The following is a 27,777-nucleotide window of genomic DNA, read 5'->3' as shown; positions in this document are numbered from 1 at the left end:
AGTTTAGTTTATGCTTACAGTCAGCTAGAACTGGTAGTATCGCTTTACAAACTAATGTCAGCAATACTTTTAAGAAAATGTTGGTGCTCAACTAAGTCTTATCAAACAAGGGAGCTGACAATAGGAGAGCTGACAATTAGCACCGTCACTTAAGTGGAAAAACAGTATTCTTTCTTCCAAAATGCAGATCTCCTCTCTGGTATATAAGGTATATCATTGGGAGAGAGGAAGGGGTTGCTTTTGTTTTCTGGGGCAAGTTAACATGAATACCAGAGAAGTTTAAACACTGACCCTATGGCTGATTTGATTTTACAAAAAGGAAAATATAAAGTTGAGGCACTGGCCGATAGAATTCGGACTCAGAGACCAAAAACAAGAATAATCAGACCAACTTGTTACTTTCCAACGAAGGTTTTTATATCAATTGATGTTAAAAAATACAGACTTGTTTTAACAATAATAGCACCATCTTTAGTATTGTACACAGTAATCTTGCTTTGATACGCACTTGGAATGGAGTGGGGAGAAGATTTGGCTACAACCAGGATTGGGGACATCAGCAACTTGGAGGGGAGGACCCTTCATATATGCTTGTGAGCTTCCTATCACCACCTGACCCAAGAAAGGCCCTCTAGGAAGACAATAAATAAATAATAGCATTATTAGTTGTTCCTTCCTTCTTTCTTTCTTATGCTGGCTTTGTGATCTACTCAAGCAATGGTGGGCCACAGAAACTGATAAGAGAGTCCAAAAATGTAAGCAAAAAAGGTTTTTTTGGGGGGGAGGGAGGAGTTTGGTTCAGCCATTCAGTGCAGAAGTCCTAAAAGTGATTGGGAAGTACTTGGGTCGGTAAAAAAATATTGATTTTAGGCTTTTTTCTCCTTTTACAAAAAGCACACGGGGCCAATGTCAACACCAAATTCCTGATCGGCACCACCAATGTCCATAGGCGCAATGTCAATGATGGGCAGGCGTGAAGTCTTCTGAGATCGATACTCGATGATTGTCTTCCCCCACTTGCCGGTGTGTTTCTGGAATGGTGAAAACAGACACATACAAGGATGCATTACTTAAGAGCTTTATACTCCAGTTTCAATGAGGTACTTGGATAATGAACAGTGCCCCTGGATAGGCATGGCATGCATAGACTGGCCATATCTAATTTCAAATCACTGGAATTTTATGGTAGCATCAATATTTCAAAAATCCGAATGGGGAATTATGATGTCCTGTTTTGCTTGCAATGTATTTCTGAAGGGTGACGTCACATCACCTGCTCATGGATTTGGTGTGGTGTTCTAGAAGGTTATGGCATTCTAGAAGGTTATGGCATTCTGGAAGATTAGGTTCTAAGTGTTCTCTTGAATACTTATATTTTCAGACAGGGTAGGTTGATGGAATACCTATGCCCTGTCTGCTCTGATGAATAAAATAATGTCGTGGCAGATTTCAAATACTAGAACAAATCTCTCTGGCTTTATATACTTTTGACTCCTTTTTGGTAACTTGGGCAAGACAGAGGATGTAATATGATCCAGAGAAGACCTCCCTACAGAACTGGATTCAGAATTGCCTCTTCTTCCTTTCAATCGGATATAATCTACTATAACTTGCCCAATACAGGTAATCTTCCAACTTATGATCATAATGGGAGCCATCGTAAGTCATGATAGGCCTAAATCAAGGCACCCATGTAACTTACTAAAATCTACAACCTTTTTTATGGCAGTTGTTAAGTGAATAACACTGCGGTCATTAAACACGCCGATGCATTTCCATGGGTGTTTGTTTGCCAGATACCTGCTGAGAAGGCCAGTTTCTGGCCAAAAAAACATCATAAATTGTGTCACGTTTCTTCAGAATGCTGCAACTGGCTGCAAAGGCAAGGCAGTTGCCAAGCAACCAAACTCTGATCACGTGACTGCGGAGGGTGTACACAGCAGTTGGAACCCTGGAGCCAGGTTGTAAATATCTTTTGGGGGGCTTTCTGTCAAAAGCTAGTCATTAAGCAAGGGCTACATGTAGCACATTTCAAATATTAACCCGGCAGTATAGCCCATAAGAGCAGACCATGCATGCAGTTTAAATTTCATCTCTTTGAGATGCAACTTTTTATGTTGGAAGTGTGAACTCGGGGGCACTGATACCTCAGCCCACCTGAACCACAAGCAGGCAATAGAGCGTAGACCTAGATTTAAGATTTACTCTGTGTCATTTCCATGTCTGTCACTCTATCGAAGAAACTTCTAATGGGAGATCACCGCCTTCTGACTTTTTCCCCTCTACACATATACAGAGCACACGTGTTCGAATTTCACCTCCTCCTGATGGGCTTGCTGGCTGCGAGGCTTTCCCTGTTCCTAGGATGACTAAAACCGTCATTCTGATTTAGCTATAAAGCTTGCATCACTTAAAAAAAAAAATCCTACTCAGAATTACCCAGAATGATCTCCAACTGCAGCAAAAAAAATATAACTGGCTACTTGGCTGAAATGGGAATCTCTGCTACTCTCTTTGATCAACAGGCTAAGCCTGGTACTGTCACTGTGATCTCTTGCCCTTGAATCAAACAATTGCGTAGTATTTGTATTTACTTTCTTGATAGCAATTAGCCCCATGTTAAGTAAATAAAATAACCCATCATCAAGATCAGAGTTCAAAAATCATTATTTTAGAAGTGTGTAAAACTATGATTAGAAATTTGCTCTACATAATGCTGCAATTTCTTCCCATTTTATGCTCTCCAAAATGAGGGCATGATGCCACCCAGTTAGGCAGAACTCTAACCCCCAATAAATAATTTAGAATAAAAGAGACAAGGAGGGGATCTGAGAGATCTTCTAGTCCAAAACCCCGCTCTGGCAGGAAGCCCTGTACCATTTCAGTCACGGTTGCTTTCTTTCTATCTAACAGTGCTTCTATCAATAACCCCCAATAAACCACAGTTGCTTTCTCTCTACTTACAGTACATCCATCCTGCAAGGCGGTGTAGGTAAACCTGCTGTTGCCCTCAGCTCTCATCTCCACATCATTAGATCCCTGTATCAGGAGAGCTTTCTTAAGGTTGCCGGATGCTGCCTCCATGTAGGCAACACTGTTCTTGCAGTGGTAGGTGAGATTTTGTGAGCCTTCGGAAGACAGGAGCCGCAGGAAAGTCATCTGGATGTTGGCAGTGTTAGGAGCCAAGCTGTCATCCCCGTAGCTAAACTGGAAAAGGACAAGGCAAAAGGCCATTAGGACATGGAAAGCGATGGCCAAGAGGATAAAAGCATGGTGTCAGCCTCCCAAGTAATTCACCCAAGGAAATTAGAGCTCCGAGGCAGGCAGATTCCTCAAAGAACAGTTTTATTGGGTAGATCATATTGGCACAACTGGTGAAAGATGACTCTAAAAGTTCCCATGGCTTTCACCTAATTAAAAATAAGTTTCCCCCTTTCCCCCCAAGTGACTGGTCACGCTGTCCAATCCAGGAGCTGGCTGGTTGCTTGGTTACTTCACCCCCTCCTCTGGCCAACCACCTGTGGGAATGTCCTTGGGTTCCCACAGGAAAGTTTTATCATTTTGGCTACAAAACCCATCTAACTATCCCCCCCCCGCCCCCCCAGCCGTTGTGTGGCATCATTCAGGGTTGACACATGGAATCGAGGCTATGTGATTCAGGACTCTTCCTTCACACGGTGTTACAGTGAAACTGCAGTTACTAAACGAAGTTGTGTTTGTTAACTCAGAGAAGCTGAGAAAGGGGAACTGGAATGCTCCCAGATCATTAGCTCTCTCTCCAAATCTGTCTAATCAATGCAAAAGGCAGTTATTGATTATGATTACTCACGTGAAATCCTCCATTGATGCTTTCTCCAAACCAGATGTGCTTTTTCTCCTTGTTTTTGCTTGTCCACCAATTCTTCCTGGGAATGCTCTTTGGCTTCGGATAGACACAGGACTCGCCAGTCTCCATGTTGCAGAAAACTTTTATGGCATCCAAAGTGCAGCCCTGGTTGGGGTCAATCCAATAATCACCTATAAAAGGGAAACAGTTACTTACAAGTGTATGTTATGTCTCTCTCCTCTGGTTTTACATGCATAACAATAGCTGGGCGGGCTTCAAAAATTTTAGCAACTGGTTCTCTGCCTGGTGGCTGGTGGGGGCATGGCCATGGTGGGGGTGGCCTAGTCGGCCACCCGCACCATGGTGGTGGGGGAGCGTTTTTCGCCTTACCCGGGCTCCAGCGGTTTTCCTAGAGCCTCCAGGAGGGTGAAAACGGCCTCTCTGGGTTCTGGAGGCTGGAAACAAGCTTGGAAAAGACCCGTTTTCCCGTTCCCGACTCCGGAGGCTTTCCTCAGGTCTCCGGGAGGCTCATTTCCTCCCTTTCTGGGCTCTGGAAGCTCTCTGAAAAAGGGCCAGTGCAGCAAATGGGCCTGTTTCTGGCCTTCCAGAGCCCTCAGGAGGCCTGTTTTTTGCCCTCTCCGAGCCTCCGTGAGGGCCCTGCACTTACTTGGGATCCAAAACTGGTTGTGTGGAGACTCCTGGGAAGGGCAGGGGTAGGGAGGGCCAGTCAGCTAGTTGCAACTACTGGTTCGGTGAACCAGATGTAAAATTAACATCTGGTTCATCTGAACTGGTGAAAACCGGTAGCAGCCCACCCCTGGCAATAGCACTTAGACTTATATACCGCTTCACGGTGCTTTCTAAGCAGTTTACAGTGTCAGCATATTGCCCCCCCAACAGTCTGGGTCCTCGTAAATATATATTCCATTTTTTTGGTCACACTTGGTTATAATTTTTTTTCTTGCACTGCACTGGCTATTTTCCTATCCAATGGGTAGCCTCAGATGTCTAATGTACCAGATGTCTAACTAATTGAATTATAATTTCCATAGTGGAATGAAATATATTAGTAATCAGGATATGAATGTAAAAAAATGGAAAGATAAAGGCTGAAATATCAATTTCAACTGGGAAATCTGAAAGGTAGATCTTAAAAGGTTTTTGAAAGGTTTAGCTTCATCCAATATACTGATTTATAAACATATCTCTAATGTTTACTTACTACCTATGGAAGAAAATAGTATGAATATCACCATTAGAATATTCAGTGATTAAAGATTCCAAATTACATGTTAATATTTTGAACTGTAGCCTATCATTTTTAGGTTATGTTGCTTGATTTACTCTGATAATTGTGCCTCTAAGATTGGGCATCTGAGCATAGGGAAGGAGAGCTAGGTTTTATCTATCATTCTCTCTAGTACATATGGTTTCCAGTGACATTCAAGGAAAGGACCATGCCCAGCAAGGCACAGTATCTCTCATATCTTCAGTAATGTAGATCAATGTGACCTACAGCACTTAAGACATATATAACACTCCATAGTGCTTTATAGCCCTCTTTAAATGGTTTACAACACGGGTGTCAAACTCGTGGCATCATATTGCTGTCACGTGACGTTCCATTATGCTTTCCCCATTCGTGGAGCTGGGATGGGCAGTCCACCCCAAATCAGGCAGGGGCGCTCCACCTGGACACTCACCGCTCTTCCAGTCAGGATGGCATAGTTTCAGATCGCGACAGGTTCGAGCTGGGTTCTTCTTACTGCCCTCAGGGTTTCGGATGCTTTCAATCTGGTTGTTGAGATTCTTCAGGGTGGCATCGACTTCAACGTCATGCTGTTGCAGGTTGCTGAAAGCCTGATCAGATCGCATGTAGCGCATTGGATCAGGGCCTTTCTCAGTCTGGCCGAGGCCAGCGAAGGCGGACATATCAATCCCAGCTCCAGGGGGGCCAGGAGGGCCAGGGGGGCCAGGGTTGCCAGGAGGACCCTGTCAGAGAAGAGGAAAGGAGACTGTTCTAACAGATTTGCCTTGGAACAGAAATCTGTCTCTATCTATCTATCTATCTATCTATCTATCTATCTATCTATCTATCTATCTATCTATCTATCTATCTATCTATCTATCTATCTATCTATCTATCTATCTATCTATCTATCTATCATCTATCTCTATCAGAATAGAGCTGGAAGGGATCCTGGAAGTCTTCTAGTCCAGTCCTCTGCTCCAGCAGGAGACTCCATAATATTTCAGACAGGTCTCCAGTCTCTTCTTAAAAACTTCCAGTGAAAACTTCCTCCCACGATTTCTGGATGCAAAGCTGTTCTACTGATTAATTGTCCTCACTGTTAGGAAGTTTGTCCTTAATTCTAGGTTGCTTCTTTCCTTAATTAGCTTCCATCCATTGTTTCTTGTCTTGCCTTCTGGTGCTTTGGAAAATAAGTTGACCCCCATGGTTATTCTGCTTGTATGCAAGACATTTTTCTAGTTTTTTCTCTCTCCAAAAAATCATGATTAAAACAGAGCTTGGTGTGCTATGTGAAAATGGCATATAATTGCTAGTCTCTAATTAGAAATGCTTTTTAGAATAAGATAGTTTATATTTAAAATAAGTAACGAGCAAATAAATATAAACATTTCAACATATTACAGCCCCACGTTATTTTTTATTCATAGAATAATAACATTCATACAAAACAGCTTGTCCTTCAATTAATTCCCCAAGGAAAAAAAAAGCCAACATCCTTTATGTAATGTCTTGTACTTTTTTATTTCCATTACAGGTAGACCCAACTTACAACCATTCATTTAGTAATGGTTTGAAGTTACAAGGGCACTGAAAGAGCTGACTTATGACCGTTTTTCACACTGCCCCTATAATCAAAAATTACAATCAAAATTTGGACATCGGCAATTGACTCCTATTTATGATGGTGGCAGTGTCCTGGGGTCATGTGATCACCTTTTGAGACCTTCTGACAGGCCAATGGGGAAGCCAGGTTCACTGTTACTAACTTAACAACTACTATGATTCACTGAAGAACTATGGCAAGAAAGGTCGTAAAATGGGGGCAAAATTAATACTTGTCTCACTAAGCAATAGAAATTTGGGGCTCAATTATGGTCAGTATTTATAGCTTTTTTTAAAAGAAATTACTTACAGCTGGACCAGTTTCTCCACTGCGACCACGAGGACCGGGAGGACCAATAGGCCCAGGAATTCCATTAGAGCCATCTTTGCCGGAAGGACCAACAGGGCCTGGGGGACCCTAGGAGAAAGCCAAAAACAAAAAAAAAATACAGGTGAGAATCAGCTGCTCACAAATGCTGCCTATATAAGAAATGTACAAGAGAAAGAACTTTGGGGCTGCTACATAAAATTGTTCAATCAACCAATCAATCAGGCACGCTGATGCTTCCAAGTTTCTCCTACAACAAAATGGCAGTAGGAGAGCCTTTTCCCCAATCTGACCTGCTCCACATACAGTGGAAACTTCCTAGCCCTTATGATGTGAGCCAGAAGGGGATTGGATAACAAAGAGTTGTTCTACTGCTCCTCTTTGACTCAGTAGGAATTGCTTCCGTCCTCTCCCTAAAAACTAATCAACATCAACAATTCAGAGCTTGTAATTTTATGTTTAGTTCAAATTTTGACACTCTTGGGGGGGAAAAATGAAATTCTGCAAATCCTAGCATCATCGTGCCTGATGAGTCAAGAATTCGTGCAGCAGATTGAATTCTCATCAAACGACTGGTAACGTAAGGGTTCACGAAATTAGCTTTTGTGAGGTACCCTGTTGATTGTACTTACCCTGGGACCAGAGGGACCGGCAGGACCAGGTGTACCTAGATCTCCAGGAGGACCCTAAGGTAGAAAGGAAAATAGCTGCATAGTTAAATCTGAATTTTGAGCATTATAGTTTTACCGCAGAAGAGCCCAAGTGGTCTCTACAACATGGAGCCTTCCTCCTTATGACCTTCGATTCATTGACCTTTATGCATGAACTAAGATGCCAGTGATCCTCTGTGCACCTTCATGTGGAAGGAGAGTCTGAAATTTATTACAAAGTATAAACTCATCCTATAGTATAGGTATCTTGCAACTGTATCTTTTGGAGGAAGCAATTAGTAGGGGACAAAATTGTCAAATAATAACTATCTCCTGCACTGAAGATCCTTCAATCAGCTTTCAAAGATCCTTTGTGTTGTCTGGGTCTGGGAGATAAATTCCCAAGCTTCAGTAAAGGGTGACTTACTATACAGAATTTCAGTTCACAAGTCTTACTAAGAGTTACTGTATTTGTGAAATCTTTGTAGAGAGGAAAGCATACATTGCATTGATTCGTACGAACTGATTCTTATCCTTGTTAGAACAGAGGAACAGTTCAGCAATCAGAACAGAGCTGGAAGGGATCTTGGAGGTCATTTAGCCCAACTTCCTGCTCAAGCAGGAAGGCCCTCTTATCATTTCAGACGGGTGGCTGTCCAGTCTTTTCTTAAAAACCTCCAGGGAAGAAGCACCCACAACTTCTGAAGGCAAGCTGTTCCACTCATTAATTGTCCTCGCTGTTAGGACATTCCATGTTGCTTCTCTCCTGGATCACTTTCCATCCATTGTTTCTTCACCTGCCCTCTGGTGCTTTGCAAAATAAGTTGACCCCTCTCCTCTTTGTGGCAGCCCCTCAAATATTGGAATGCTGCTATCATGTGTCCCTTGGTCTTTTTCTCTAGACTGGCCATACCATACCCACATGACTATTCCTAATCTATGGCAAGCCTAGAACGGAGCCTCTGGGGCTGAACCCTATCAAGGACGTGCTGAAATCAAAACTTACAGGAGGCCCAGGGAGACCCTGCAGGCCGGTGAATCCTCGGTGACCCTTCAGACCTCGTTCTCCTGCCTCTCCAGCTTCACCTTTGTCGCCACGAGGACCTTGTATACCCTAGAAGCGTAAAACACAATCCACCTTCAGAAGGACTAGAAAATCACAGGAAAGCTTGCTTGCTACAGAATACAGGAGACTGTGGTGTGTTATTCCACAATGCTTTATATATTCGCCCAGCAGAAAACGTGATTAACATTCATTTTCCCTCCACATTTTCTTGGATTTATTTGATACACAACCTACAGTATCTATCATCTATCTTTTTTTTTGTAATTTTTTTTTAATATACAAAAAATCCATTACATTTCAATTGTGTGTTGATTAGGTACATATTCCAAATTACTTAACCATCATAAATAATATTCTTCTTAGTCAACTTAACAACATAATAATCACATTCCCATATATATAAATAAAATCCAATATACCTATTACATTAATTCCTCTTATTACTCTTAACATTTAATCCCTTTTAGTTTATTCTATTTTCTATCCGTCGGTAAAACAAATCCCATGCCATATAGTATTCAGATTCTTCTTTTTCTTTAATTTCTAGTGTCGGTCTATTCATTTCTGCACATTCAAATATTTTTTCAATTATTTCCCCCTCTATTGGTATCTTAACTTATCACTCTTCCAATTTTGGGCAAATACAATTCTAGCCGCTGTTAAAACATGTATAATTAACATTCCTTTTGAGTGTAGCTCTACCTCAAGGTTGGCAAGTGATGTTTCGTAGTTCTGATTCCTATGCTATGCTAGGATGTTATGACATCAACCCTTGCCCTAAGATTCCAATCATCTCTCTTGATAGATACAGTGCTAATTATAGCAATTAAATTAGAAAAACATTGGTTCCTTTGAGCTTAATTTGAGTGTACTGAAACACGTTTATGCCACTGAATTTAGTATTAATTTCTATGAACATTAGATCTGGACCTTCTGTGCAGAAACAGACAGGTTTGCTTGATATGTATAAGTTAAGTAGAAGACTATAGTGGTTTGGTCTTTCTTTAGCGGTAAATGCTTACAGCAGAAGCATTTAACTAATGTGCCTGTGTCTCAATATGTCCACAGACATCTCTTTTCAATTTAAAAATAAAATAAAATAAACATGGAAAGTAGTATGTTACAAAAAAAAAAAAAAAGGCTCCAGCTTTATTTTTAGCTACAAAAAATGCCTCCAGGGCCAAAAGAGAGCCTTGTGAGCATACTTAATGGGAAAACGATGGCTGTAGTTATTTGTTTGAAATTGTACCTACTTTCTGAGGAACAAACAAACAAGAATAAAGGAAAACTGGGATGGGGTGGTGGTGAACAAGTAGAAAATATCTTGGGAGCTAAAAAAGATGTTCCATTTGGCCATATGTGCCCTGGCAGACATTTTATGATAAGACAAACTATGGGATGCACTCAACTTTTTTTTAGTGCATTCTAGCCACGGGCTGATATTGCTAGAATTTAGTATTTATTTGATTTGTCAATCGCTTACAAGATACAGGTATAAGAATAAATATAGTTTTGAATACATGAGATAGATACTTATAAGAAAGAGAAAAAAAACCAATAGGACAGGGATAGTAGGCACAATTGTTGCGCTTATGCACGCCCCCTACAGGCCTCTTAGGAAGGGGATGCTGTCCGTCACTCACTCATGGTGACCTCAAGCGATAAATAAGAAAGATGTCCATTTACTCGCTCTTCCGGATGACATCATTGGTAGATCTTTAATGTGTTTTGTGGCTATCTGGTAAAAGGTTATTTCAATTTTAGAAACAACTTATTCATTTGTGACACATATCATTTCAAGAAAATGAACATTTGAGATAAAAGCTCTTGTTTTGGGAGATTCCGTGTTGCTTCTCAATTTTCTCTAGGAGAAGAAGGAATCCACTTTAGGGGTCTGAGACATCTTTAAATGATTGTTAGGATGACTGTTGTTCCATTTAGAAAGCAGAGGCAAAGAAAGACTACCCCCTCTTAGAGAAATGTGCAAAGTGCTCCTGTACAAGGAACATGCAGTTATTATACCCAAGAAGAATCTATTCAAGTATCCCATAAACAGACTTGTCTGTGCTGCACTTGGCCTTTGTTCCTGTAATATATTTTTGTTCAGATGGCAGGGTTCACATTTTTAAAAGCCAGACTTCCTTTACCAATTGACTTTGCAAAACACGAAGTGTTCCTTGCGGCATTGTGCTAATCACACAAATCGAAAACAAATCCTCCTGGCTACAGATAGCAATGGTAGAGCTGCAATTTGGCTGATTGCTTTTGGCTCTGGGGGAATTCTACAATGTTTACAGGAAATCAGGAGAAGATGAAGCCAGACCAAAGGAAAAAGTACTCACAGGTAAGCCCCTTGCTCCTGCAAGACCAGTAGGGCCAATAGGACCTTGAGGACCCTGGAAAACAAAACAAAACAAAACAATGATATGTTGACCTAGTCTCCATTCAATGAGAAGATTGAAGACTGTGGTTCTCAGAATAGATTTGAAAAGCTGGTTTCATTCTGGCTTCTTCCTTGTTACTGAACACTTAACTGTTTCACCTCTGTCTCCTTGTTTGCCAGTTGGACCAACAGGACCTGGAGCACCAGGTGAGCCAGGAGCACCATGACTTCCAACAGGACCGGGCTCACCACGTTCACCCTGTTGGGAGAGAGAGAGGAAAGACACAAAGTTCAAATATTTAATGCCGCATACATAAAGGATGGAGTAGAGACAACTACCCAGTAGAAACTGCCTTTTCATTTGTAACCATTATTGTTTTTATTGTTGTTGTTATTATTATTATTATACACAAAAAATGACAGTATACACAGCAAATGAGATAATTACGCTGGGTTTCGTATCACAAATCAGTAGTCGAACACTTCCCAAGCGTTTAGGACTGCGTGATGCATCGGCGGATTATTTGAGCAGATCCCAGTAAGGTGGTCTTCTGCAGCTGACTATTATTATTATTATTATTATTATTATTATTATTATTATTATTCCCAGTTCAGGTCTCTGCTATTAGGATACACAGCATACCATAGTCAATGCTAGAGAACTGCTAAGACTAGCCAGCTATAGAATCCATCCCGATGTGACGAGGACACAGTTATGAGACTCTAGAAATTCCCTTGCATAAATTCCTCCTTTATTTTTATTTATTTATATTTATTATTTAACTGTCCAAGGCCAATTGTTCTTAAATCATTCTGGGCAGTTTAATGGATTACAGTAAAAGTAAAAATGTAACATTAAATTAACATGTGATCTTGATCCTTTGTGCCTGGCAGGGAGAGCAGCATGGGTAAGAATAGGTGATATTAAAACTATCACCTATTCTATCCATGCTGTCCTCCCTTGCCAGGCACAAAGGATCAAGACCACATGTTAATTTGCAGTTCAGAAATTTTATTCCTGAAGCCTATATACAAGAATCTAGTAAACTAAAGTTCAATATTAAATTGCCACCAGATAAGGATCAACAAAAAAAGAGGACTTGGAACTGTTTGTGGGGACATAATGATTCTAAGCTGATGACATGCTTAACTCCGCCCTTCATTTCTGCCTGCTCTTCTCTTATACACTCCATCCTAACAGGAGGAAACATTCTGGGTTGTCTAGTATTGCACTCTATCATGAAAACTATGCTGCCCTAGGGGACAAAATGGGACATTTAAGAGTCAGAAGATGGGGGTTGAGAATATGTTTGGAGAAAACAAGCCATATAGAGGGCAGGCAACCTGTCTAAGATTGTATGAGTAAATTACTATCTCTTACAACTTCCTAGTCAAAAGGAGTGATGAAACCCTAACCAAATAAAAGGGGAGAGTTAAAATAGATGCTTAGAGCGAATCAATTCCTCCAATACACTTACCTTCGGTCCCGGGGAACCATCTCTGCCTGGAGGACCATCTGAACCAGGATTACCCTGAGAACAAGAAGGGGATAGTTATTTCTGAGAAAGCCAGGTAGGTGTTTGTGCAGCAGGAGTCTGGCAATTGATTAGGAGTTGGTAGTAGCAGTTTCTACTAATGCAGAAGTATGTATGTTCTGTGATAACCTGATCCTTGAATGGTCTCGTACCACCTCCTCATCTTAAAGAGAAGTTGTCCTCTATCTTTTGGAGGTCAAACTAGAGCAAACTCTGGTTTGGTAAATGCTCATCTGAAATAAATTTGTTATACTATTAAAAAACTCCTCGGCTTCGTGCTGAAGTTACCAAGCTTTAGCCTAAGCTAACTAGAAATAGCAAACAAGGCATAGACCCAGAATTATTTCCCATTTGCTACTGAAACCCGAACCCTCACAATCTTCTAACTTTTTGCAATCCACTTCCCAAATTCACCCTTTTAAATTTTTTGTATAAACTCTACTATTGGAAGATAATGGACACTGCAAATGGAGATAAGCCGGGCATCCTGGAGTGAGGAGGAGTGCCAGAGGAGTAATACCTCCTTAAAAAACCTTGGTGCAGCTGGCCTGGCTGGTAGCACCTCATAAGGGCCCCTTTCCGGGGTTACAGGAGAAAATGGTCAACAGTTTTGAAGGCGGAAGAGGGCTTTATGCCCCAATGGCCAATAAAATGGTAGAGCCATCTTCTAGGAGAAGGGAAGCTCTGATTTCAAACCTCCACTGCCTTGCGGCTATATCTATTACTAGAAAAGGCTTGAGGAGTCAACCTCGAGGCAAAATCCAGAGCTGGAGTCCCAGAAGCAGTTCGTGACTGTGTACAATCACGTTCTGGTAACTCCTGCGATGCAGCTGGAACTAATCATATCGGCTCTGCCGTTCCACTAGACTATTTCAGTGATGTGGAGGAGGGGGGATCTGCTGCTTGGGTAACAGTTTATCCTCCATATTAAATTACCCAGGCCTCGTGCTCTGGAGAGGACACTCCAGCTTTGCATACAGCATTGAAACAACATGGGAAGTGGCGATTACCGGTTTCATAGCATGATACCTTAGTCTCTTGAGACTGAAGGATGCCAAGTCAGTTCATAAACTCTATGCATAATTGCAGCTTTTATTGCCTTTGTCATCTTATTTATTCACTGATAGGGATGGACAAAGGAATAAATTGAAAAGCTCTGTCTATTAGTCTGAGCACCTGCTTCTTCAATGCTGTTATACCATTTCTAAAAATATTCTATCAGAAAACAAAAATGTTTCCATTGGGAAGATTGTGGATTGTAATTTTTTTCTTAAATGTGGCAATAAGAGCAATTGCTTTAAATTAGTGTCTGGGTGGACCATATGAACAGGAAAAGGTACGAACCAACTCCTCCCCAAAGCCAGGTGTCAGATCATGCCAACCTCCACACTATTTTGTCATGAGCTTCCTTGTCCTCTAGTCTATGGTTGTTAATATGGGGAAAGGGCATCTGCCCTCTTTCAGAGGGGAGCCATAGGTTTTTAAATTACATTTGATTCTGTATTAACCCCATTCACCAGAAGGAACTTTCAATAAAAGTCAAGACTCAAGGAATAAATATGTTTGGAAACAGCACATATATTCATCCAGAACTTGGGGATGACTGCATCAGATACTCCTTGAAATTCTGAAGGATTGCATTTAGTGTCGTGCTGTCACCACATTATGGGCCACCGCCACCAGACTTAGTCATTAAATAACACAGCATAATGGGGAGGGATATTTATTTAAATGTACATCCTCTTGAGAGGAAGTGTCCATCAGGGTGAAAAACCAGAAATGCATCTTTTGTATTCCAGACGACAAACATGCCTAGGATAGTTAAGACTCACCTCACGGCCTGGTTCACCAGAGGGACCAGTCAAACCGGGTGGACCAACTGGGCCAGGTGGGCCTCTATCTCCGGGACCTCCAGGAGATCCTTGTTTACCAGGCTCACCCTGGGGAAGAAAACCAATTTAAGTGAGCAGAAGACCATTTTGACAGTAACCTGGACAAGGTAAAGTGAAAAACCTCAGCCAATTTTTTTCCTCAAAAGTAAAGCCAAAAATCGTTTGCAATGTTTTACTTCGTAATCATGATGATGAGAAACCTATTTAGTGCAAGGTCATTTTGTGAGTTTTAAAACCTGTATGAACTGAAAATTCCCAGAGAAAACTGCCAGAACTGTGTGAGCACCTGATAACAGTTATTATTTGAGCTATCTCTAATATCCCAATAAAATACTATTTCCTCACCATTTATTTCATGCAATAAATCATTCTCTCACATAGCCAGTTTTTTTTCCCCTTTTCTACATAATGTTTGGGTTAGAACCGTTTACTCTAAGAGAAGAGATTGAATAGATTTGCGCGGTTAAGCAAATCTGAAAAAAAACAAAGCCTCTTCCTGATTCTGCAGACAGAATCAAACCTACTAATGGAAAAAAAAAACCCTGATTCCAATATCCTTTAGGACAGTAATTTTCAGACAGGGGATGAGAGATGCTTATCTCACAGATGAGAATGCACTAGTTCTCACAGATGCTGTGGTACCATGTTGAAGGGATACAAGCCAGGCTATGGAAAATCAACAGAACATCTGACAAGTAGCAGCTTAATACTACCACTACATTCGTGTTGGAAGCACCTACCAAGGCACTTCTGGATTGAAAGGACTATAGCCAGTGACATCACCGTTGCCCAGGGAATGGCTGAGGCGGATCCTTTCGTCTCCCCAGGATCTTCCTACTGAAGTGGTACCTATATATCTACTTGCATTGCATGCTTTTGAACCGTTGGATGGACAAAGTAACGGGAACTTATTCTGTCATGTGGCTTGCTCTTGGGTTTCAAACTGCTGAACTGCTGACCTCTCAATGGTCTTTCGACTTAACATCCAACCAAAGGTGGTATTCAGCAGGTTCTGACCAGTTCTGGAAAAACCGGTAGTGGAAATTTTGAGTAGTTTGGAGAACCGGCAAATACCACCTCTGATTGGCCCCACCGCATCTATTCTCTGCCTCCTGAGTCCCAGCTTATCAGCTGGGTCTTCTTTTGTTGCCCTGCGCAGGAGAACGGAGCTGTAAAGCAGGTTAGTGGAGTGGGGAGGGAATGGAGATTTTGCAGTAACCTTCCCCTGCCATGCCCACCAAGCCATGCCCATCAAACCACACCACACCACGCCCACAAACCACACACCATGCCCACCAAGCAACACCCACAGAACCAGTAGTAAAAAAATTGGAATCCCACCTCTGCATCCAACCACGTGAACCACCACAGCCCCTTTAGCTTAACAGTCAAAACATTAACAATTATTATTGACTATTAACCTAATATCGATTTAGTAAAAAAAAAACAACGACAAAAACTTTGGACATCTCACAAATTCAGAAGCTGGGAAATGGGCTGTCCTCGAACTAAGCGTACACTGCACACTTTTCAACGTATGTTTTTCATAGTTGTCAACCCCGCCCCCCCCCAAGATACTTACAGAAGGCCCAGGCAGGCCAGGAAAGCCTCTTTCACCTCGCTGACCGGGAAGACCAACTATTCCTCTCTGACCTGCCAAACCCTGAGGTCCAGGTGGGCCATCTGCACCCTAGGAAAAGGAAAGAAAAACAGAAGGGAATAAATACGCACCAGAAATAGAAATGGGCCAAGTCAGTAACTTACACAAGAAGACCAGCTGAATACATACAGGGGGGCCATCTTCTCCAGGTTCTCCCTTCTCGCCTGAAGGACCAGGAGGGCCTTGCAAACCGGCATCACCAGTACGTCCAACTGGCCCTGCGTCACCACGGGCACCCTTGGGACCGTCTTTTCCAGAAGGACCAGGTAGGCCTGGGGGACCAGGGTTACCCTAGAAAGAAAAAGAAAAAAGCTAATACAATCCTGGGTTGCCCTCAGAAGTTGTGAGAGCATCATCACTTCAGACTACTGTTGCTTTCGAAAACCCCACCTGGAATACTGCAACCAATTTTGGTCACCATGCTACAAAAAAAGATGTTGAGATTTTGGAAAAAGTTCAGAGAAGAGCAACTAAGATGATCAAAGGCCTGGGAGACCCAAACATATGAAGAACAACTGCAGGATTTGGGTTTGGCTAATCTAGAGAAAAGAAGGACCGGGGTGCCATGATAGCAGTGTTCCAGTGTTCGGGGGGCTGCCACAAAGAAGAGAGGGTCAAATTATTCTCCAAAGCACCAGAGGGCAGGACAAGAAACAATGGATGGAAACTAATCAAAGAGAGGAGCAACTGGAATTAAGGAGAAACTTTCTAACAGTGAGGACAATTAACCAGTGGAACATCTGGCCTCCAGAAACCATGGGGGCTCCATCACTGGATGTTTTCAAGAAGAATCTAGACAGTCATTTATCTGAAATAGTATAGGTTCTCCTGCTTGAGTAGGGGGCTGGACTAGAAGACCTCCAAGGTCCCTTCCAGCTCATTCATTCTAATTCTAAATCATAAATCATCTTGATAAAAAGAAACGTGCATGAGTTGGAGTGGTGTGAAGAATCGAGCAACCACCCCAAAGATTGATATCTTATTTAAAAAAAGAATGCCTTTCAGAGAAAACACAAGTCTATCTTGTGTAGAAAAGGAGCAGCAGCTGTTTGGTTATGGGACATTATAGTTTGAGATGGCTTATAATGAGAGTTGGGATTTTTCAAAGGGAAGGAAGGAACAATACTCTCTTAAAATTGTTCAGTATTTCTCTATTTGTCTAATATCCACCAGAACTTAGAAATAAGGATGGATTCCTGGAAATGCCATTTTCTTGCCGGAAGCTTATAGGTATAGCCAGAATCACAAAAGCTAGTCAGCCTATAGTTTCTCTTTTATAACACGACCTTGCACATAATTCTTCCATCCTGCTAATTCAGCAAGTGTTACTTCATTAAGAGGTATTGATTTTTCTTCTCTACGATTGGCTCATCTAAAAGTCAGTGACAACTGATTCTGAATTGCATTCTGTAGCTTTCATTGCTGCCGTGCAAACAGAACTCATATGATTGGAAAGTTGGGGAGATCAAAAATTAGCAGACACGTCTTTTGTAATAGATCTGGAGAAGCAATGGCATTGGCACTCTTTTTCCGTGCTATAGCTCCCTCTGCTGATACATAGCCTATACAATGTTAGTTTTTTTTTTCCTCTGAAGGAAAGCCAGCGAAGGAAAAACTCATCAGTCAGTTGGAACGTTTAAACTCATATTTAAATATATGAATATATAATTTCTCCTCCTTCAATATTCTGTTTTGTGCTTTATTGTATTAATCTGAATCACCCTACGCAAGCTTTTTTTTTTAAAAAAAAAATGGGATTCTAATTTTATCCTCGTAAGCAAGTTAAATTATGTTTTACTTTGTTTCCTGTTGGAACCTTTGAAATCTTGCACCACCATTCCAGTACTGTAAAGTTGTTGAAGCTGGGAAAGAGAGGCTTGGGCTTCTTCTTCCTACGCTGCTGATATTAAAAACAGGAAGGAAAAAAACCCCAATGGCAGACAACGAAGAACTCACATTGGGACCTGGTGGTCCAACCCGTCCTGCTGCACCGGGGAATCCAGTGGCTCCCTAGAAAAGAAAGAAGACATCATAAGCAGAACACCTCAGTGGCAGCATTTGACACACCGACGAGCAAGTGGTAAAGAATCCTTCCTCTTTCTGCCCATTTCTCGAGAAATAAGGTTTGATTTCAGTAATATGACTCAGAAATGTGGTGGAATACGTATCCTGTTGGGATGGAGATGGGAAGATCGCCACACAGCCATGGAGTTCACTGGGTGGCTCTGAGCCAGGGGTCCCCAAACTTGGCAACTTTAAGACTTGTGGACTTCAACTCCCAGAATTCTGTGAGGTGAAGTCCACAAAAGTTGCCAAGTTTGGAGGCCTCTGCTCTAAGCCAATCGTATTATCTCAGACTAACCTGTCCTCATTGCTGTTATGAGGACAAAATGAGGGGTCATCCCAAACGAGGCTGCCTTTAAGTCCTTGTAGGAACTGCAGGATGCAAGGCATTCATATATAAGGACATGCAATACATTTATTCTTATTTTTCTTTTCAAAAGAAAAAAATCCCTCTGGATTCTGAAGGTAAAACAGAGGGCAGATATTCTAAGGAAGACCTATGTGGAGTTAAAACCCTGCTGGCATTTGCCATAAGAAAAAAAAAGGATGTGCTCCTTCCAAATTTGGATGGAGGGGACCAGCACTTTCAGGAGTCATTAATGGCAGGTTGCTTGTTTGTGTTAATTCTACTAACAGACTAAATCCACTAAGCCCATTTCCTAATAGATTTAATAATCTTAATCCCAAATCTCCAACTAATGTTTTCCTAATTCTGAAGCAGGTAGATTTTTTTTGGCTTGCTGGACAACCTGTGAAGGTCATAGGTGTTCTCACACAAAGGTTGCCCTGCTAGATGGGACTTGTTACAAAATAAGTTTTTAACGAGAAGGGAAACTATCAGTATCTACCTTCTGTGTTTCTCTTGAAGGGACATGGTACATGGTCTTCTTTGTCATGAAGGAATGGGGGAGGTGGGCCTACTTCCAAAGAAGCACTAGGCCTTGGCTACCAGCCATTTTTATTTCCTAAGAATGCTAATGGGGATGTATATTTCCAAATACTCTTGGAAATAAATATTATGTTGACAGTTTGCTTTGCAGCATGACTGCTTCCCATTTCATTTTATTTTTAATTAAGAAAAGAACATTTGGAAGGCCGATGAGGCAGAAAACCTGAGGCAAAATGCATAGATGCCGTACTGCATATAGATATGAAATTGCCTTTTTTGTTTCGCTCTAATTTGCAGCCCATCAGAACATCCGCATTCCCTAAAAGCATCAGGCAAGACAATTAGCTCACAGATGGGTACAGACTGAGTTGCAATCGTCTCTTTTCTACAAGGTAAATGTATAACTTGCTGCTTCCCAAGAAAGAGAGATTAATGGAAACAACTCCTATTGATTTGAGTCATTTGCATCTTCTAAGGTGATCCTGGAGATCAGCGAGAAGAGTGACTTTATTCTCTTAAGAAAAAATATAATGAAGACATGTCCTGTAAAGACATGCACTATGAAATGCTGAACTTAATGCCACCAAAAGAAGCCTTCCCCAATACAACTGTCTCCAGGAAAAAATAAATGAAACAACGATTACTCCCATTCCAGCCATCCGAACTATGATGGAATTTATGATTCAACCCGCTGGGAATACAAAGATTAGGGTGGGGTGGCTGATTTTCATTAACTTGCAGTAACCTAAAATCCAAAGGCAGGATTAAAGATAAAGCTCTCATTTGATGGTATATTAAAGTAGGGTGTTTTTTAAATCACAATACAGGTGGTTTGTGATTTTCGTCTTCTGGGACGGTTTTCAACAGGCCTGTAGCTTCCTTCTAAGTATTTAATCAAGTCCAACACAGTTTAGATTTTTTTTTTTTAGATCAGTCCAGATTGAGCGGTACTGCCATCTAGAGGGCAACTGTGACATGACATTGGTAAAGCATCTTTTTGTGCCACCATTATTTTTGTGCACATAAAGAGTCTACATAAAGATGTGGAATCCCTTTTGTCTTTTCATTAATCTTCAGTTTTGACATAGGTTAGAATAAAAGTGGAAAGGGTGTCCCCGGAGGTTATTCTTCAGATACCAGCTACAAAGCCAAGTAGCTGATAATTCCCCTTATCGTTACCCACATTATTTTAAAGAGAGGTGTCCCAGCACATCTCGTTCACATTAGTAGTAGAGATGCCGTAAAGGAAAGCTTTGAACAATGGATATTAATACTACACTTTTGGCCTGCATGGAAAAAAAAAAGCAATTGATTCATCAAATACTCACTGCGGGTCCTTGTGCACCACGAGCTCCTTTTGGACCTGTCACGCCAACTGGACCCTATTGAAAAGCAAAATGAAAACAGGAAATCGGGATGTTTTCCATGCACCTTTCATCACTGGTCTACGTAGCATCTTTCTAACCAGCAGCAACTAGCCGTCCCTAGTTCTTTCACTCCCTCTGATGGACCTCCCAGCGTTCAGAAGCTATGCCCTCTGGCACTATTGGGCATAGTAGTAACTTCATGGACAATGTTATAAACCTGCGTGTACTTTTGGGTTAGCAGCTGGAAAATCAATCCCTTCTTTACAAACTCCGTTTGTGTGCCAGAGGTGGCATTCAGCAGGTTCTGGCCAGTTCTGGAGAACCAGTACCGGAAATTTTGAGTTGTTTGGAGAACCGGCAAATATCATCTCTGACTGGCCCCACCCCCACCTATTCTCTGTCTCCCGAGTCCCAGCTGATCGGCTGGGTCTTCTTTGATTGTCCTGCACAGGAGAATGGAGCTGGAAAGCAGGTTAGTGGGGTGGGGAAGGAATAGGGATTTTGCAGTATCTTTCCCCCAGGAGTGAGGAGGGAGTGGAGATTTTGCAGTATCCTTCCCCTGCCACGCCCACCAAGCCATGCCCACAGAACTGGTAGTAAAATATTTTTGAATCCTACCACTGATGTGTGTGTGCATGCTTTCAATTCAGAAAGTGGTTTCACTGACCTGTGGACCGGGAGCACCAGATGGCCCTTGTGGACCAGGAGACCCAGCATCTCCTTTCTGGCCAGATTCACCTTGCTCGCCTTTAGCACCAGGCTGGCCATCAGCACCCTGCATCGGGGAGAAAAGTGGGAGAGCCCAGGGGGGCGGCGGGGGCGGGGGGGAAGAAATCCACAATGATGAGTCATCAGGAGCGATTGGAGCGTTTAAATATATAGACGTGTGACTGTCATGTGATACTCACAGGGGGGCCAGCGAACCCAGCAGGGCCAGGAGGCCCGGTTTCTCCACGCTCACCCTGAAAAAGAAAGAGCAGTCGGAAATGGAAAGGAGCCAAGGTCACACACCTCAAACTGGCCACAGTTGGCCAATTTCTGTAGCCACAGAGGCAGTTCTGTTTTCTAGAGGCAAGTCCAGGGACAGGATCTCTCCAGCTGTTCCACAGACAATGGGGCCTGTAATAAGGTTGTGGGACCCAACAGTTACGCTTCCTACGGCTCAGGCATTATATAGCAATTGTTTAGGAACACACTGTTTCCTAAGATGTTCTCAGAGATCTTGCAAATTATCATTGCCGAACAGCCCCACAGGGTAGCTCAGTAGCACTGTGTGTTCTTTTTAAGATGCTGCTGCTATTCTGCATTAATACAAGAGTGAGCGGCTGCTTCTCCTTTCTACAACTTGGAGAAATTCATGAGTTATCAGCTAGTCTCCAATTGGCTTTTCCAAATTCTAATCAAAACAGCCAGAGCCTTCCGAGTTGATCTCTACATGGTACAATAGGGGAGGCCATTTTCTCTTCATATGAAAACAATTCCATAAAAGTACATCTACATTTGTTCCTATGCTGCCCGTCAGAGTTTCAGTAGTTTTCCTATTAGGATTTCTACAATGATGTGGGCCTACTTGAATCTCTTTCCCCATTTACTCCCAACAAACTTCATTGGAAGGTTTCACGACGACAGCAAACTTACAGGGGCACCACGAGCACCGGCAGCTCCACTTGGGCCAGCGGGGCCTGTTTCACCCTGCATGGACAGAAAGGAGATAAAAAGTAAAACCATGGAGTGTTTGTTGCTGAAAGAGAATCTCTTCCGTCATTGGCAAAGGCCGTAGCTCAGAACACAATATGGCGGGGGTCTCCAACCTTGGCAACTTTAAGCCTGGCGGACTTCAACTCCCAGAATTCCCCAGCCAGCAAAGCTCAATTCTGACTGGCTCAAGGTTGACTCAGCCTTCCATCCTTCCAAGGTCAGTAAAATGAGGACTCAGGTTGTTGGGGGCAATAGGCTGACTCTGTAAACTGCTTAGAGAGGGTTGGAAAGCACTCTGAAGCTGTATGTCAGTCTAAGTGCTATTGCTAATCCACAGTCACACCCCAAATTCTTAGTGTCAGGTGATAGGCAACATTGCTGTCAAAGCAGAATTATTCAGAGAACTTACATGCGGCCCCTAGCTGTCTACCTGCCACATGACCTAACACGAGACAGGACCTCTTACCTTCTCTCCGCTAGGGCCAGCAGGACCAGTAGGACCAATGGGACCACTCAAGCCCTGACAATGGAGAAAATAAAGAGTTAGATGGGCTAATAGAAAGCAAGATCAAAGATATCCCAACCTTGTGTTCATATCCTCACCTATTATTAAAATAGGTGCAAATCAAACTAGTGACTTCCTTCATTCATATCACCCTTTTCCCTTGAATCTGTCCATTTACCTTACAATTCAAAGCCATTCTACACACAAAAACTGCACAAAACACAATGCTTGAATTAAGTTATATTGAATTTTCTGTAGCGCTGTCAGCCTTCTTCCGCCTGATCTAATGGCCCACTAGAATGGTAAACATTTTTCTTAGCTAGTTATTCCCAGCTTTTTTCTAATTTAATACTGTTGGCATATCAACCGCAGCATGTGGGTTTGGATCTCGGTCTCAGTTCACCATGGTTGCCTCTGTGTCCTTCCATATCATGACATCTAATATGGTTAAGGAATGAACAGAGGCAGTGCAGCTGTGCAACACCAAGCATGGCAGTAAAACACTGAACAAGATTTGGGAACTAAATCCTGTTCATGGCCAACTCCAGTCCTCCATCCAGTTCAGCATGTTGGAAAACATGAGAATAAAAGGCTTAGATTGGGAGGCCAGGGTGTTGTCCATAAAAGCTCCCATCTCCTGATGCCATTCCTCCATAAAGGAGAAGATGAGATGCTACCATCACAGCCTGTATCCTCCTGGAGTATTATCCCATTTCAGCACTGCCAATGTGCCTTCATTTGGAATTGAACATACTGGGCAACCAACCGTTGTTTAGCACGCTAAGCACTTATGACTTAATTCTAAAACTTTAAACCTTAACTAAGCCTTTATTTTTTAATTGATCCTGTATTGGGAATTTGGGTCTTCTCTCTATTGGAGAAAACAAGATGCTACCATCACAGAGGATATCCTCTGGCTTAGAGAAAACACAGGACAACTCCGGAGTAAATTATCTAAGAGTGGTCGGATGGTAAGGAGGGTTGACTCTGAAAAGGGCAAGAAGACTTGTTCAGTAAGAACATGTCACTCAGTAAGAGAAGCTTCATCACACACATATACAGACATTCACGCATGCACCAGTTTTAACGGTATTAGAATATCCCGCAGTTTAATCTATTTTAGTTAAGCTCTCTGTTAGATAAATAGGTATTGTCCAGGTTTCTGGACTTTGGCACTAGGGAAAGTCTAGCATTATAGACCAATATGTTATATATTCCCTCTCCCCACCAGCCATCCGCTTATTTCATTAAATAAAGTTTTTGCTGCCTTAAGAGGAGAGAAATTGATTTCTGCCATGGACATACTCGGCTGCCATCTTTGCCAGGAGCACCTTCTGGGCCTTTCTCACCAGCATCACCCTGTTGGGAAAATGCCAAAGAAATAAGGACAGTAAGTAGTCCATATCAACTTGGAACTCTGATTGCTTAAGATTGTGACGTTTCTGCTGTTGTTTATTGTTTTAATTTTATGAAACTTTATGAAAACTTTATTTTAAAACACATAGTGTTATTATTTTAAAAAAACATATAAATGAAACAGCAATATAACTTTTTCACTATAATGCCACTGTAAATAAAAAGCCATAATTAAAAAAAAACCTAACCTTTTTATAAAATGAAGATAACATTTTAAAATATTTTACTAAACTGTACAGAGGATTAAAAAAATACAAAGAGAAAAATAACATAGGAAACTGGGGGAAATTTTAAAAAAAAACATTACAGGTAATCAACAAAACCCAACAGGTTAAAAAAAAATAACAGCACATCCAATTCCTGACAATAAGGTGCTACGAACTTTTACGGAACATCGCTACCGTACTTACCCTGTCTCCCTTTGGTCCAGGAATACCTCCAGCTCCTCTCTCTCCAGGCATTCCCTGCAGACCTGGGGGGCCTTGGGCTCCAGGAGGCCCAGCAGGACCAGCTGCACCCTAGGCAAGAAAAACAATACAGGTCACAATACGGAACTGCATTAGGTAATAGTCAGAGGAGAGCCAGCGGGATGCAGTGGTTAAAGCAACAAGCTAGAACCTGGGAGTTCTAGTCCTGCCTTAAGGCACAAAGCCAGCTAGGTTATCCTGGGCAAGTCTTTCTCTCTCAGCTCAAGAAGGGAGGCAATGGCAAACTTGCCCACCCACCCCCCACCCCCCCAAAAAAATTGCAGGGAACTGAAGTGGTCTTCTCCAACCTGGTGCTTTCCAGATGTGCTAGATTTCAACATCCAATTCACACTGACTAAAGAATTGTGGGACTTGATTAAACACTTCTGGTGGGTACCAGCTGGGGAAAGCTCTTCTGGAAGAGTCGAATACCACTATTTTGGGGGGTGGGGGGTTTGGCAGCCACTAGGTGGCAAAACGTGTCAGCTTCATTACAGAGTAAGAAAATAAGGCCAAGAAGCAGCCTACCTTGGGTCCATCAGTACCAGGGGTGCCGGGAAGCCCTCGAGCACCACTCAAGCCTTGGGCACCTGCAGGTCCACGTTCTCCTGGGAAGCCGCGTTCACCCTAGAAGGGAGAGATTTTCCTTAGTGCCACAGAGATTCTACACAGATAAGTAGTGAGCCAAGCTCTGCCATTTCAGCAGCTCCATTTAGGAGTATGTTCAGAGGCTCAAATTTAACTGTAGGTGACTTACTCTGGGACCAACAAGACCAGGAGCACCAGCTTCTCCAGGAACACCCTGAAACCAAAACAAAAGAGTTAAAAACAGAAGTAGATAAAAAGAAGCTACTAATGTACCTTCCTAAAACTTAGCACTCTCTATTAGTCATTAAGAAATATAGCAAGCTAAAAAAAAAAATCCATAGATTCTGCACTGGATACCTACTGAATTTCTCAATAGTGATTCAGTATTCCTATTAACAGTAGCAGGAGGTTCCTTGGCTACCTTGAAATATCTAATTTACTTTTCATACTGAAAACCTGCTGGTTGAATATAAGCAGCTTTTCAGGCGGTATTTTAGTCAACATTCTCCTTAATTCTTCTGCTGATGATGTCATTATGAGGATGATGTTTATTACTCTATTATTATTATTCTTCCTCCATTACCACACTCAAGATTGGAAGCATTATATATCAGTAATGTAACCTCTACATCTTAGTTTCTGATACAACATCCACAAGCTTTTTTTGACTTCTGCCAGATAAAACCTGCACTGCGACTTCATTCAGACTCAATCTCTGTAGGTCTTCAAACATAAGTTGGATGGTTATCTAGCAGAGATTTCCTAGTAGACCCTGTATTGAGCAGGTGATTGAACGAAATGTTGTATGTGCTAAATGGGTATTAATATTTATTACTTACTTGGTCACCTGGTTTTCCACCTTCACCTGGAGGGCCTGGGGGGCCTGGGAGTCCCTGAAAGCAAGAAGTTATTTTGGTATTAAGAAGTCTCGCTTCATTCTCTTCACAAAGGCATTAATTTATTATCAAACATGAAGTGAGTCTAGTACTGGACTTGGACAATAGTATCCCCCTATCTAGATGATGGGACAACTATGGATACATTCCTGTTGTGGTTCTCAAACATCTGCAACAAAACTACACCTGCCTACCTGAGCACCTCTGATTAATACATAACCCCAATTCAGCCTCATTCATTAATTCTCTCTCTTCCAGAGTTTTTTTTCTGTGCAAACCGTGAGGAATATAAGCCTTTGGGATATGCCAGGAATCCAAGTGAGTCCAGGAAAAGAGGTGATAGAAAAATAAAAACAGTGCTTTCCTTGTTGCCTCCCTAGTACCTGTTAAAATTATTTGGCAGGAAGTTATCGTCAACAAATGCAAACTTGAAAACATATATACATCCTTGAGGAACCAGATAAAATTCAAAATTATAGACAGGTTGCAGGTGTTTTCAGCAGGAATTGGGTAGTCTTTTCCTTAGGCCTGTGTCTATTTATACTCCCCTGGACAAGCAGATTTAATTGCTAGGACTGGGGTGTGTGTGTGTGTGAGGGAATGTCCTCCAGCATGGTAGTGAAGGCTTGGAATAGAATTTTTCTTATGTGTATCCATATTTATCCATTTCATGTATTCATAACTATGTTTATACTTATAACTATTATCCTATAATCGCTTGACAAAATAAATAAATTAAATAAAATAAATAAATTGCTGTACTTACTTGGAATCCAGATGGTCCAGGCGCACCCTGTTCACCTCTCTCTCCAACAGCCCCCTGCAAATATCATCATCATCATCATCAAAAACAACAACAACACTGTAAGCCTAACAAGAAGTGGAAAGAGATAACTCATGTAAGCCAAAGTCAGAGATTACCTAAATATTATATAGAGTTATGTCTTATTAAATGGATTCATATTGTCTTCCATAATAGACCACCCACCATCAATGTATCTCCTACGCTAAAGGAAATCCCTGAATTTCAATATAGTTACATGTTCTTTGTATAGGCGTTGTATTGAGCCCTCAGCAATACAACACCAACTTCTACTACTCATTACTAATGAATTCTATGGTTCTGCTGTGACCATCACCATCTTCTTCCACAGCTTCGTTTCCTACTTTGCTGCAAAATTCACTTTCGATCCATAAGCTAGAGCTCTTCCCATATTTTTCATAGTGAAACCACAGAATTCGCACACGAGTAATAGAAACTGATGTTCTACTGCTGAGGACTCAACACTTAAGTGTGATATAGCGTTTGAACTATGGAGACTGGGTTAAAATTCATCTGTTTATTGGGAGAACACGGGCCAATCTCAGCCTAATCTATCCCATAAGACTTTTGCAACGATAAAGTGGATTATGAAGAAAACCAGATGTGATCCTCTGAGATGTTTACAGGAAAAAAACAGATATAAATATAATAAAGAAATAAACGTTACTCATGCAGAATACGCTCCCTGCAAATAAAAGAGAATGAACAAAAAAATTTTGTCATCTGCTAATCTAACCTGCTGAGTGATCGCTTTCTGATCATAACAAGCCAAAAGAAAATCCTGCTAATCCTCATAAAAGCTCCCTAAACTTAGGAAAAGATAGGATTTTGATTTTGCCTCCTTTCTGTAATGATTGTACCCAGGCACCC

The 27,777-nt window shown here is 41.7% G+C and overlaps 1 protein-coding gene across 1 annotated transcript in view; it reads right to left on the bottom strand.

Annotated features, from left to right (window-relative positions):
• Window positions 1-722: 722 nt before the first annotated feature.
• COL2A1 (collagen type II alpha 1 chain) overlaps window positions 723-27,777 on the bottom strand; it is a 79,842-nt gene continuing 52,787 nt past the window's right edge. Inside the window, exons 30-54 of the mRNA XM_087925421.1 lie at window positions 26,851-26,904; window positions 26,028-26,081; window positions 25,358-25,402; window positions 25,129-25,227; window positions 24,544-24,651; window positions 24,023-24,076; window positions 22,679-22,732; window positions 22,153-22,206; window positions 21,423-21,476; window positions 21,182-21,289; window positions 20,476-20,529; window positions 18,151-18,204; window positions 16,324-16,485; window positions 16,117-16,224; window positions 14,475-14,582; window positions 12,586-12,639; window positions 11,259-11,366; window positions 11,067-11,120; window positions 8,665-8,772; window positions 7,641-7,694; window positions 6,991-7,098; window positions 5,530-5,818; window positions 3,830-4,017; window positions 2,965-3,207; window positions 723-1,031 (exon numbers count right to left, since the gene is read on the bottom strand). Coding sequence (XP_087781547.1) covers window positions 885-1,031; window positions 2,965-3,207; window positions 3,830-4,017; window positions 5,530-5,818; window positions 6,991-7,098; window positions 7,641-7,694; window positions 8,665-8,772; window positions 11,067-11,120; window positions 11,259-11,366; window positions 12,586-12,639; window positions 14,475-14,582; window positions 16,117-16,224; window positions 16,324-16,485; window positions 18,151-18,204; window positions 20,476-20,529; window positions 21,182-21,289; window positions 21,423-21,476; window positions 22,153-22,206; window positions 22,679-22,732; window positions 24,023-24,076; window positions 24,544-24,651; window positions 25,129-25,227; window positions 25,358-25,402; window positions 26,028-26,081; window positions 26,851-26,904 — 2,523 coding nt within the window. The 3' untranslated portion in view covers window positions 723-884. The remainder of the gene's footprint in view (window positions 1,032-2,964; window positions 3,208-3,829; window positions 4,018-5,529; window positions 5,819-6,990; window positions 7,099-7,640; window positions 7,695-8,664; window positions 8,773-11,066; window positions 11,121-11,258; window positions 11,367-12,585; window positions 12,640-14,474; window positions 14,583-16,116; window positions 16,225-16,323; window positions 16,486-18,150; window positions 18,205-20,475; window positions 20,530-21,181; window positions 21,290-21,422; window positions 21,477-22,152; window positions 22,207-22,678; window positions 22,733-24,022; window positions 24,077-24,543; window positions 24,652-25,128; window positions 25,228-25,357; window positions 25,403-26,027; window positions 26,082-26,850; window positions 26,905-27,777) is intronic.

Source organism: Pseudonaja textilis, chromosome 2 (assembly GCF_049901715.1).
Source record: "Pseudonaja textilis isolate UNSWEBS1 chromosome 2, rPseTex1.2, whole genome shotgun sequence".
Taxonomy (NCBI): domain Eukaryota; kingdom Metazoa; phylum Chordata; class Lepidosauria; order Squamata; family Elapidae; genus Pseudonaja; species Pseudonaja textilis.
The sequence above is the reverse complement of the archived record's forward strand: the minus strand, read 5'-3'. Positions and strand labels throughout refer to the sequence as shown.